The 13,789-nt window shown below is 39.7% G+C and overlaps 1 protein-coding gene across 4 annotated transcripts in view; it reads right to left on the reverse strand.

Moving 5' to 3' along the window:
- The window catches only part of ankrd6b (ankyrin repeat domain 6b), an 84,438-nt gene that overhangs the window by 21,567 nt on the left and 49,082 nt on the right, over nucleotides 1-13,789 (reverse strand). For all 4 annotated transcript variants that reach the window (XM_085381711.1, XM_085381710.1, XM_085381709.1 and 1 more), the window contains one exon: nucleotides 8,219-8,317. In XM_085381711.1, the coding sequence (XP_085237837.1) occupies nucleotides 8,219-8,317 (99 nt within the window). The remainder of the gene's footprint in view (nucleotides 1-8,218; nucleotides 8,318-13,789) is intronic.

The following is a 13,789-nucleotide window of genomic DNA, read 5'->3' on the forward strand; positions in this document are numbered from 1 at the left end:
CACGGTTGATCCGTAATCCAAACCGATCTCACTCCACGGTTCGGCACGCACGTGATCCGAAGATTCGAAAAAGAAGAAAAAAATATGTGTATGGTGCGCGTGGTCAGTCTGTCAAGCGATAGCTATGGCCAGCGATAGCTATGGCCAGCGATAGCTATGGCCGCCAGCGATAGCTATGGCCGCCAGCGATAGCTATGGCCGCCAGCGATAGCTATGGCCAGCGCTAGCGGTCCAAGTGGAGGAGCAGAGGAGTTTGCTGTATTTAAGCAGCCCTTTGCTGCCCAATCTGACCAGGCTAAAGCTATTACAAAAGCTATTGGGGTGTTTAGCTGCAGACGGTAGGCTGTACTCTGTTGTGCAAAACAAGGGTTTAAACTAGTCAACGTGTTAGTTAACGCATTGACGCCGTGCAGCCCCACGCACAGGAAGATCCGCGGTAACTAGTTAACGGAGATTTGCCGCGTCAATGCAGTTATGGCATTAATGTCATTTTAACGAGATTTACGCTATTTACGCTACACTATGATGAACGTGCTTGAGCCACGCTATGACATTCCGTTGCGCGTCCACTTCAGTGACAAGATCAGTCCAAGCATGTATGAGCAGGAAAAGTTTAAAGTTATGGCTGAACTGTCCCAGGCATCTTCTGTTGCCCAAAATACAAATGGGTGGATCTCCAGGGCAACGGAAAGCTACGTGACCATGACCGCTCATTATATCACAGCGGAGTGGTAGATAGAAAGCCCTGTACTGCCCTATATTGCATCTTAATTTGTTTTTATATAATTGCGTGGAATGATTCTTGAGTTGAATGTTTTTTAATAGGCAAAAAATACTTAAATAAGTCTTCTTTTTTTTCTGCTGATCCGAAAATTGATCCGATCTGTGAGGAAAAAAACGTGATCCGATCCGAACCGTGAGACTTTTCATCAGTTGCACCACTAGTTTCAACCCAAGTCCAGCACCATTAGACTGTATGCTAAATGGAAAGAAAGAAGATTTTCAGAACCACTATCCAGAATGAAACAACACAAATCCATTAGAAAGAGTACATCAGAAAGATGAACACAACAGATAACGTGCATATTGACTATCTCAGGCAGCAGAAACACAAGAAAGAAAAGGGGCAAGAAGAGGAACCATCATGGAAGGACAGGCCCCTGGACAGCATGTACCAGCAGTAGATAAAAGAAGTGGCTGATATTGGAGGTCTCTTCTGCCAAAACCCATTTTGGTTGTGTCCACCATTGTTAAAACTTGCTTTGTGGGGGAATTTTCAGATTTCTGGAATTTTGTCTCTAACCTTATATAAAACATCTCAAGGTGACTGTTGTTGTGAATTGCAATTATACACTAGAAAAATTTGCATTTCCTGCGAAAATGCTGTGTGGATGCCTTAACGCTGAAGATGTCTGCTGAAAAAAGCTGAAAAAGTTGAAAAAAAAAAACAAAAAACATTGCCCTGAGCAGGATTTGAACCTGGCCCTTCTGGTCTAAAGGCAGCGATTCACCTCACTGCACCAAACTCATTCACACAAAGCAGAGGTGGAGAGAGTGACAATTGTGGTGAAATTAGCAGAAGCTGCTTAGAATTGTGCTGATAAGAGGTGAAAAAGCTAAACATTTGGCAGAAAAGAGGTGAATCAGAAGAATTTCTGCTGAAAAGAGGCAAAGAAGCAAAAAGATGAGCTGAAAAGAGGTGTAGAAGCAGAAGTGCTTGCTGAAGATGGCTGTATGTGTAATGACACACTGGAGAGCAGTGACACACAAGAAAGCAGAGCGCATGCAAGCAGGGAACATGTGTAGCAACTGTCACAGGTAGGATTCAAACCTCTGCCACCAGGTCTCACTGCAGATGCCCTACCCTCTGAGCCAAATGAGTTCTGGTCACAAGCAAAGATATGATGAGAGGGACAATGTGCACTGTGGAGCAGAAGCTCAAATTAGCAGAAAAGAGGTGAAGAGGAAGAACTTTGTTGTGAAATGAGGTAATGAAACTGAAATTTGTGCTTAAAACAAGTGAAAAAGCTGAACTCTGAAATCCTGCTAAAACAGAAGAAGAGGCTGATATTTTTCAGCTACTCATTGAGCCAAACTGGTTCTCACGTAACTGAAAAAAGGTGGAAAAGCTTACAATTTTAATGAAAACAGCAGAAAAGGCTGAGATTTGTGCTGATAAGAGGTGAAAATTCTGAACCAATCAGAGGTACTGCTTCTGTCTGCTTCATCAGGCTGTGTACTTTTATGTGTTTCTGCCATAGACTGTTAACAAGAATCTGAGGTCCATATTAGAAAAGCTGGTAAAATCATAAAACTTTGCAGAATTGTAATAAATTATCAATATGAATTACCGGTCTGTGATAGTGTATAAATTTGTACTCAAAAACTAGGTGGGATAGAAGCATAATTCTTGCACTGGGTGAATCAGCGGACTTTGGTGTACTTTGACTGCGATTTACATAGCTCTTTGTATCTCCGTCGCGGAGACATGACGAGAGAAGAAATGGCTTAATTTTCGGAGTTTGAAAAATGAGAGGAGGACAGATTTCCACCCCTCAAACATGTTTTTGCAGAAACACTGTAATTTCGCTTAAATAGTATGAAATAGCAGTAATACTATGATTTGGCAGAAATACTACTTTTTAGCACAAATACTATTGTACAGAATGGTGTACGTCAGTTTAATGCTGGGTGGTGCTGCAATAGTAACTATCCTCGGTCAGAAGGAGAGGCTGACATCCAGGGATTAGATTACCACAGGTGGAGTTTATTGGCGGTCAGATGGATGGTACAGGGAGGCATGGCATACAGTAGGAGGATGTGGAGAGGTGATATGGTGTGGTTTCTATGATTAAGAAAACTGGCAACAAATTCCTCCACTACAAATCAGTCTGATACCAATTCTTACAGGGTTCACGTTTATTAAGGCACTACCCAAAAGGCGCCACAAGAGGCACTCCAACACAAGAGATGAGCTATTTACACTGTAAACAGCCCCTACTTAGCCACTACATACTACAGTGATATTACAGTATACAAATTCACACAAATACTATGATTTGGCAGAAATACTATGACTTAGTAGTAATACTATAACATAACAGTTCAATGTTCTTGCACAAATACCATAATATGGCAGAAATACTATGTTTTAGCATAAATACTGTGATTTGGTATAAATACTACGATTTGGCACACATACTATATTCCGCAGATACACTATAACATAACAGATATTCTACGACTTAGTAGTAATACTATAACATAACAGAATTATTAATTGGGCACAAATACCACAATTTGGCAAAAATACTATGATTGGGTACAAATACTATGATTTGGCAATAATACTGCATTTTAACACAAGTACTGAGATTTGATTGAAATACTATGATTTTGAAGAAATACTATTACTCCATACAAATACGATGCTTTGGGACAAATACTATGTTTTGGTTCCAATACTATGATGTGCAACAAATACTATGATTTGGCACAAGTACTATGATTTAGTACAAATACTATGATTTGGCAGAAATACTATGCCTTAGTAGTAATACTATAACATAAGAGATATACTATGGTTTTGCAGACATACTATGTTTTTGCACAAATACCATGATTTGGAACAAATGCTATGATTTAGCAGAAATACTAAGATTGGGTACAAATACTATGATTTGGCAATAATACTGCGTTTTCACAACAACTACTGAGATTTGATTGAAATACTATGACTCCATACAAATACGATGCTTTGGCACAAATACTATGATTTGGCAGAAATATTATGACTTAGTAGTAATACTATAACATAACAGATTTCCTAAAAAAAACTATGAAATTGCAGTAATTCTATGACTTGGCAGAGATAATACGTTTTAGCACAAATACTATAACAACGCAGAAATACTATGACTTAGTAGTAATACTATAACATAACAGTTCAATGTTCTTGCACAAATGCCACAATATGGCAGAAATACTATGTTTTAGCACAAATACTGTGATTTGGTATAAATACTACGATTTGGCACAAATACTATATTCCGCAGATACACTATAACATAACAGATATTCTACGACTTAGTAGTAATACTATAACATAACAGAATTATTAATTGGGCACAAATACCACGATTTGGCAAAAATAACATGATTCGACACAAATACGATGACATGGCAAAAATACTATGATTGGGTACAACTACTATGATTTGGCAATAATACTGCATTTTAACACAACTACTGAGATTTGATTGAAATACTATGATTTAGAAGAAATACTATTACTCCATACAAATACGATGCTTTGGCACAAATACTATGTTTTGGTTCCAATACTATGATGTGCAACAAATACTATGATTTGGCACAAGTACTATGATTTAGTACAAATACTATGATTTGGCAGAAATACTCTGATTTGGCAGAAATACTGTGATTTGGTATAAATACTACGATTTGGCACACATACTATATTCCGCAGATACACTATAACATAACAGATATTCTACGACTTAGTAGTAATACTATAACATAACAGAATTATTAATTGGGCACAAATACCACAATTTGGCAAAAATACTATGATTGGGTACAAATACTATGATTTGGCAATAATACTGCATTTTAACACAAGTACTGAGATTTGATTGAAATACTATGATTTTGAAGAAATACTATTACTCCATACAAATACGATGCTTTGGGACAAATACTATGTTTTGGTTCCAATACTATGATGTGCAACAAATACTATGATTTGGCACAAGTACTATGATTTAGTACAAATACTATGATTTGGCAGAAATACTCTGATTTGGCAGAAATACTCTTGATTTAGCAGAAGTACTATCTTTTGGTAGAAATTCCTGCTAAAAGGTAGTATTTCTGCGTTTTAGCAGAAATACTGTAATTTGGCATAAATACTATGATTTGGCATAAATACTATGCCTTAGTAGTAATACTATAACATAACAGAATTATTAATTGGGCACAAATACCACGATTTGGCAAAAATACTATGATTGGGTACAACTACTATGATTTGGCAATAATACTGCATTTTAACACAACTACTGAGATTTGATTGAAATACTATGATTTAGAACAAATACTATTACTCCATACAAATACGATGCTTTGGGACAAATACTATGTTTTGGCAGAAATACTATGATGTGCAACAAATACTATGATTTGGCACAAGTACTATGATTTAGTACAAATACTATGATTTAGCAGAAATACTATGCCTTAGTAGTAATACTATAACATAAGGGATAAACTATGGTTTTGCAGACATACTATGTTTTTGCACAAATACCATGATTTGGCACAAATGCTATGATTTAGCAGAAATACTATGAATGGGTACAAATACTATGATTTTGCAATAATACTGCGTTTTAACAACAACTACTGAGATTTGATTGAAATACTATGATTTAGAAGAAATACTATGACTCCATACAATACGATGCTTTGGCACAAATACTATGATTTGGCACAAGTACTATGATTTAGTACAAATACTATGATGGGGCAGAAGTACTATGTTTCAGTACAAATACTATGATTTGGCAGGAATACTATGTTTTACCAGTAATACTATGTTTTGGTACAAATACTATAATTGAGTACAAGTACTATAAGATTATAGAAATACTATGATTTAGCAGAAATGCAATGTTTTTGCAGAAACACTGTAATTTCGCTTAAATAGTATGAAATAGGAGTAATTCTATGACTTGGCAGAGATACTACGTTTTAGCACAAATACTACAACAACGCAGAAATACTATGACTTAGTAGTAATACTATAACATAACAGTTCAATGTTCTTGCACAAATACCACAATATGGCAGAAATACTATGTTTTAGCACAAATACTGTGATTTGGTATAAATACTACGATTTGGCACACATACTATATTCCGCAGATACACTATAACATAACAGATATTCTACGACTTAGTAGTAATACTATAACATAACAGAATTATTAATTGGGCACAAATACCACGATTTGGCAAAAATAACATGATTCGGCACAAATACGATGACATGGCAAAAATACTATGATTGGGTACAAATACTATGATTTGGCAATAATACTGCATTTTAACACAACTACTGAGATTTGATTGAAATACTGTGATTTAGAAGAAATACTATTTCTCCATACAAATACGATGCTTTGGGACAAATACTATGTTTTGGTTCCAATACTATGATGTGCAACAAATACTATGATTTGGCACAAGTACTATGATTTAGTACAAATACTATGATTTGGCACAAGTACTAAGATGTAGTAGAAGTACTTTGCTTTAGCAGAAATACTATGATTGAGGAGTAATACCTAAACATAGGAGAAATATTGATACACAGACACACATACACAGACAGTAAAGGGAACAGGAGCTGTTGAGAGTCTGGGCTTGGTATATGTAGGTCAGTTAAATTAGCTGCACCTGCTGTAGTCAGCCCTTACACACACAGACACAGAGAGAGGTGTGAGTTTTCTTCAGTGTATTTCTGACATTCAGGATTCCCCTCGAACAAATGGCCATAATTTCCTAACCGTAGAGGCTAGAACGGTCATTCAGACATCGTTTTGTTCAGAAGAGATGGGGGAATCTTCAGGTCTTCTTAATTCAGAGATAAAATATAAATTATTAAAGATATATGACTTGTAATACACTGTAACTGTGTAGAGGCGAAGCAAAAACTGCCTTGACTTGCTCTCAAACAACCTTTGGTAACTCTAAATCTATATGGAGCATCAAACTCATTCTTTCACCGTAAGAAACAGCAGGCTTTGGTGAACAGTCATGGAAATTTTCAGGGCTCTGTGGAAATCCATCGAAAAGATATGATGAGAGAAAAAAGTGCCTCATTTCCAGAATTTGAAATCTGATGAAATCTGAGCGAGGGACAAATTTCCACCCCTCAATCAAGTCTAACTCATCTCAGAACGGTAATAGGTGAGAAAATAATTCTTGAATTGTGAGCATCAGGAGTGTCTGAAGATATACAGGGACAAGCCTTATGTCTTAACTTCGCTTCGTTAAGGAGATATGACAATTTGAAAATGCCTCTCATTACAGAAATCCAGCGGTGATTTTGAACAAACTCTCCATTGAGTTTATATGGAGAGTTTTCACACTTTGTGTTACTCTGAGGAGATTTGCAAAATATCTATGAGTCCCACAACAATGATAGGGACATTTTCTGAAAGCCAGCAAAAATACCTACGTTTCGATGTATAATTTGTGCAGCTTGAGTGGAAATTGAGCGAGTAGCAAGAAGTTGTTTGGACATGAAGAGAAAATTCAAACAGTTTCACTGTCCCCTCTGAGTTAATTGCATAGCAACCATAGCAACGCATGTATTTTCTGAAAAATCACAATTTTGCAACTGAAGACTTAAAGAGAGATAAGATGAAAACGGTAGAAGATCTGAAAAAGCTGAATCACACAGGAATAGCCCAATCATTTGAGAACGTTTTAAAGTTTGAATGGAGTTTCTAGGTGAAAGTATGAGGTAGTAGTTAAGTTTCAAAGACAAGAAAGTTTTAGCAGAATTGTGGAAGTTTCCCATTCATTTCAATGGGACAAATTAAAGGAAAAAAGTGTAATATTTTAAAAAGTATAATAGTAATAAACACCAAAAGTCATAGCCGGCATAAGCAGAAAGAGCAGAACAGTTTAGAGTTTGAACGGTGAAAATAGCACAAAAATTGTGGAAGTAGATCCACGGCGAAAAGTGTACGGAAACACCCGGAATAATAAAGAATAAAGAGAAACAGGAACTCAATAGTGTGGATGCCTATTAAGGCATCCACACAATTATACAAAATGTACTAAACGGAAACTAAAAAGTCTGAAAGTAGGAAGCAAAAAAGTAATTTAACAGTAAATATGAAGACAGTCAACTTTTTTAAATACTGCTTTGCAGCTTGTTGATATTAAAATACTAAACTCATGACTACAGAACAGGTTAAAAAATATATAAATATTTGAAAATATTTATGCACAGAACAAAGCCACTGTATATTTGTTTATTCAGTCTCCAAATTGTGACCATTTAAGTTTATGACTTGATGTGTAGTTCTATAGAAAAACCAAAAGCAAAAAAGTCCAGTTGTAAAGAGGTTCACAGAAAGGAGTTTATTAAATATGAATCTGAAATTATACTAAATGATCATACCTTGTCCTGTCTGTCCAGTGCGCAGCTTTCCTGGATCAGAGCATTGATAATGTCACTGTTTCCCACCACTGCTGCTCTATGTAATGCCGTCTGTTCTCCCTGTCAACAGAAATATAAAGACACAGAACTGACTACTAACACATGGTAACAACACAACACTGATTAACTGTAAAGTGTTTGAGAATCTTGTTACCCCAATTTGCAGTCCTTGCAATGATTCACACACCTCATTCAAATCTATTATTTGAATTTTGTTCAAAGCAATAGGAACTCATATCATTTTAAAATAACAAAACAAGATCATCAGATTTGAAAAATTAACATGCAACCCAGACCCATGAGGGAGGGAGGGATGGATGGCAAGATGGATGAATGGGCGGTCCGTCCATTCATCGTCATCCGTCAATGGATGAAAAGCACGACACATCAGCTATGAACACCATGCAACTGAAATGGAAGACATACCCCATTCCATCAGCTCTGCTTGTTTTACCTTGGGCGTGCAATTGGTTTATTGGCTTTACCATGAGGACTCTACGTGCCTATTACAGAGCCTTCAGTCATACCCTACCTCCATATGTGTACCCATTGCATTGGGCACTATTGCTACATGCTATGTGGGGTGAGAAGATAAAACAGCTAGCAAAAACCCGGGATCCACTAGCTCCTCCTCATTTTCAGAAATCTGGCACTGCTTAGCAATTTTGTTACTCCAACAGGACTTGATTCACAATTTTTAAAGTTACGATATATTTATATCTCTAGATATTTATATATATACACTACTAGTCAAAAGTTTGGAAACACCTTCATTTAATGGTTTGTCCTTATTTTTACCAATTTCTACATTGTAGACACATACTGAAGGTATCAAATATATGAAACAAGATATATGGAATTAACTCTCATCACTCCATTCAAACCACCTACATCTCATCTCCAGCACCAGTGTCTAGACTCCAGGGGGTCCTGCTCTAATCCCCTTCACAGCTGGGGTTCTGTTCTGACAGGACGGGCCAACAGAGTTTAACTGCCAAACATTTATCTGTATTTTGTTAATCAATAAATCATATTCATTCTTTCTAATGATCTGTCCTTATTGAAGGTCAGTCCATCCAGAAAATTGCTAAAACTTTCAATGTGTCCCGACGTGCAGTCGCAAAAACCATCATGCGCTATAACGAAACTGGCTAACATTAGGATCGCCCCAGGAAAGGAAGACCAAGAGTCACTTTTGATGGTGAGGATAAATTCATCTGAGTCACCAGCCTGAGAAATTGCAAGTTAACAGCACTGGAGAGGCAGTGTTGCCAACTTAGCGACTTTGTCGCTATATTTAGCGAGTTTTCAGACCCCTTAGTGACTTTTCTTCTAAAAAAAAGTCGCTAAAAAAAGACGTGAAAGTGCGTATCGCTTTTACTCTCAACAAGCAGCGGGTGCTGTAATGCAGTCAGTTCTTCTTTTACTCTTTTACTCTTATGCTGTTTTGTGGATCACAAGGTTTAAAACTACTTAGAAAAGAATAGAATTCAACTTTATTGTCATTGCACATGCACAGGTACAGGGCAACGAAATGCAGTTTGCATCCATCCAGAAGTGCTTTAGTGATATAGATATATTACAATATATATTAGCAATAATATAGATATGTGAGTATATTACAGAAATGGGTCTATTATGGTATGTTATAATGTACACGGTATGAAGTATGTTGTGAATATTCTATAACTATAAGTATGTACAGGCTGTAGTGAGTACAAGCTATGTACAGGCTATGAACAGGATATAAATATGAAAAACTATACAGAATATGAAATAAATAACTTTACAGAATCTGAGATACACAGCTATACAGAAATGGGAACTATGCAAGTTGTAAACAGTTGTAGGATTAAAAATTATCGAATGTACAGAACGATTAATTACACAGAGCTATACAGTAGTGCAGTTAAAATAAGTGAGGGTGTAGATAGTTTCTACAGAGGCTATATAAAGTGCTAGTGGTTGTGAGTGGTGGTTCAGTCCATGTTATCATTGTGTGTTTGAGGGTACAGTTGTCCATTGTGGGTGTGTGTATGTTCAGTCCATGAGTTTAACGTGGGTCAGATGTCAGGAGGCAGAGTTCAGGAGTCTGACAGCTGTGGGGAAGAAGCTGTTCCGGTACCTGGTGGTCTTAGTCCGGAGGCTCCTGTGGCGCCTCCCAGAGGGCAGGAGGGTGAAGAGTCCATGTGATGGGTGACTGGGGTCTTTGATGATTTTCCCAGCCCTTTTCAGACACCGCTTCCTGTAGATGTCTTTTATGGCAGGAAGTGGTGCTCCGGCGATGCGCTGGGCAGTTTTCACGACCCTCTGCAACGCCTTCCGGTCCGAGGCAGAGCAGTTCCCATACCAGACTGTTATACAGTTGGTCAGGATGCTCTCGATGGTGCAACAATAGAAGTTCACCAGGATGTCTGAGGACAGGTGGTTCTTCCTCAGAGTTCTCAAGAAGAAGAGGCGCTGGTGAGCCTTCTTGACCAGCTTGGAGCAGTTGGTCGTCTAGGTGAGATCCTCGGAGATGTGGACTCCCAGGAACTTGAAGCTGCTCACACGCTCCACAGCCGTCCCCTTAATGTGGATGGGTGGATGTGGGTCAGCATTCCTCCTGTAGTCCACGATGAGCTCCTTGGTCTTCTCGGTGTTAAGCAGCAGGTTGTTTCTGTCGCACCACTCAGCCAGACGATCCACCTCCTCCCTGTAGGCGGCCTCATCGTTGTCACTGATGAGGCCAATCACTGTGGTGTCATCTGCAAACTTAATGATGGTGTTGGAACCATCAGCAGGTCTGCAGTCGTGGGTGAAGAGGGAGTAGAGGAAAGGGCTCATCACACAGCCTTGTGGTACACCGGTGTTCATCGTGATTGCAGATGAGCAGCGGTTATCCAGCCGGACATGTTGGGGGCGGTTGGTCAGGAAGTCCAGTAACCATTTGCAGATGAGGGAACTGATGCCCAGGTCTGTCAGTTTCCTGATGAGTTGTGAGGGGTGGATTGTATTGAATGCTGAACTGAAGTCTATAAACAGCATTCTGGCGTAGGTGTTGTTGTCCAGGTGTGAGAGGACAGAGTGCAGTGCGATGGAGACTGCACACACATTTTTATAAACACACACACAAAGTAACTCCACCAGAGTGCCTATTTCGGGTCACTTTTGCCAGTCCAAGCCCGGGTAAAGGAGCAGGGTTGGAATTGTGACATTAAAAAAAACAACAATTGCTAAAAGAAATTTAATTTGTAGTTCTAAATAAACTCTAAATGCATTTAGGACATTTTTTACTCACTTTATGTCTCTTCCACGATGTTATTTCTCTCTCCAACAACATAGGTTACAATTAGATTAGCATGACCAATTATGCAAATTAGGCGATGACGTCATTTAGCGACTTCTAGCGACTTTTAGGACAACCAATAGCGATTTTCCTTACTGAGGAGTTGGCAACACTGTGGAGAGGGTCGTGCCAGTGGAGAGGTAATGCGTTTCTTAAGCTGCGACACATGGAAAACAGGGTGGACCTTCATTGTGGGTGGGAGACGTAAACAATAAGTGACCGGATTGATTCTGCCGTGATTTAATACGGGCCAATAAACCTGCGAGTGAGCTTCTTGGCTTCAGTACGGAGTTTCAGGTGTCTCGTGGAGAGCCAGACCCAGTACCCTGGTTGAAATGAATGGCCTGGCCGGTGTCGGCAGCGATGTTGTTTGGTGTATTGAGCATTGCATCAAGAAATAGCAGCCCATGCCTCGATCCAGGCCAGTCGACATCGACAGACCAACCGCTGGGCTGCAGGTACTTAAACCTCTGCCTCCTGGTGATCAAAGATAGGAGGGTGAAAGCCATGATAAATTTCGAAGGGAGAGAGACCGGTAGAGAAAAAGATGTAGAGGTTGTGAGACAGCTCTGTCTACAACAGCTGGGCCAAAGAGACAGTTGGGTGGAGATGAATCATCTCAAAAAGCGTCCCAGTTGTTGGGCGGCCCCTTCCGCCTGCCCATTAGACTAAGGGTGGTAGCCAGACCTGAGACTGGAAGAGGCCCCAATCAGACTGCAGAAGACCTTCCACAAACTAGCGGTGAATCGGGGTCCCCTATCAGAAACGTTAGCTCAGGATGAGAGGAGAGGATGCAGCAGAGACCACGAGAAACTGGATCTACTCCTAGTGGTCCCCGATGGACATGCGAACTGGTTGGGTCTGGAACTGAATGGGGTAGGGTTGGAGACGGTGTCCGTCTACCAAGTGACAGGAATAAATGGTTAATTGGGGTTAGCGAAATGTGGAGTTGAGAAGCTAGATTCAGGTCGATGAAGTTTTCAGCCGCTCCTGAGTCCATGAGAGCCTCAAGAGGGAACTGTTTTTGTTTCAGGTGAAACGTTACCTTAATAGAATAGAATAGAATAGAATAGCCTTTATTGTCATTGTACAGAGTACAACGAAATTGGAGTGCCACTCCCTTGGTGCAAGTTTCAATAATAAATATAAATGTAAAATATAAAAAGTACAAAAAAAACAATCGTAAGTACTCAAACAATAGTATGTACAATATATACAGGATAGCAGCATTAATATAATGACAGTATGAATAGCAGCATAATATAATGACAGTGACGGTATGGAATAGGTTCAATTGTTTTTGTGCTTATTTACTACGGTGATAGCTCTGGGAAAGAAGCTATCCCTGAATCTGTTTGTCCTGGTTTTATGTGACCTGTACCGTCGGCCTGACGGTAATAGTTCAAACAGTTGGTTGCTGGGGTGAGAGTGGTCCTTGATGATATTGCCAGCTCTGCTGAGGTACCGAGAGTTTGCAGTGACCTCCAGGCTGGGCAGAGAGCAGCCAGTGATCTTCTGGGCTGTGTTGATGACCCTCTGCAGTACTTTCCTGTCTGCAGCTGAGCACCCTGCATACCATGTTGTTATGCCGTACGTTAGGATGCTCTCTATGGTGGCTCTGTAAAATGTCACCAGCAGCCTCTCCTCCAGGTTGTTCCTCCTGAGCACTCTCAGAAAGTGGAGACGCTGCTGGGCCTTTTTAACCACCGCTGTAGTATTTGCAGTCCAGGAGAGGTCATCAGATATCTGCACGCCCAGAAACCTCATGGAGTGTACCCTCTCCACACAGCTCCCGTGAATGTAAAGTGGGGCCGGGTCTGCTCTGCCCTTCCTGAAGTCCAAGATAAGTTCTTTAGTTTTCGTGGTGTTCAGTTGGAGGTTGTTAACTGAACACCACTCAGTCAGTCTGTTGACCTCATCTCTGTAGTCCGACTCATCCCCCCTTGAGATGAGTCCAACCACTGTGGTGTCATCCGCGAACTTTATGATGGTGTTTGAGAGATGGGTAGGGGAGCAGTCGGATGTGTAGAGCGTAAACAGGAGGGGACTCAAAACACATCCTTGTGGAGACCCGGTGCTGAGTGTGATGGTGCTGGACCGGTGGGGGCCGAGTCTGACAGACTGTGGTCTATTTGTCAGGAAGTCCTTGATCCAGAGGCAGATGGGGGTGGAGAGTCCCAGGTGAGACAGTTTCTGGACCAGGA

This window comes from Rhamphochromis longiceps, linkage group LG15 (genome assembly GCF_057381845.1).
Source record: "Rhamphochromis longiceps isolate RC_006_pf linkage group LG15, R_longiceps_female_GT1.1, whole genome shotgun sequence".
NCBI classification, from domain to species: domain Eukaryota; kingdom Metazoa; phylum Chordata; class Actinopteri; order Cichliformes; family Cichlidae; genus Rhamphochromis; species Rhamphochromis longiceps.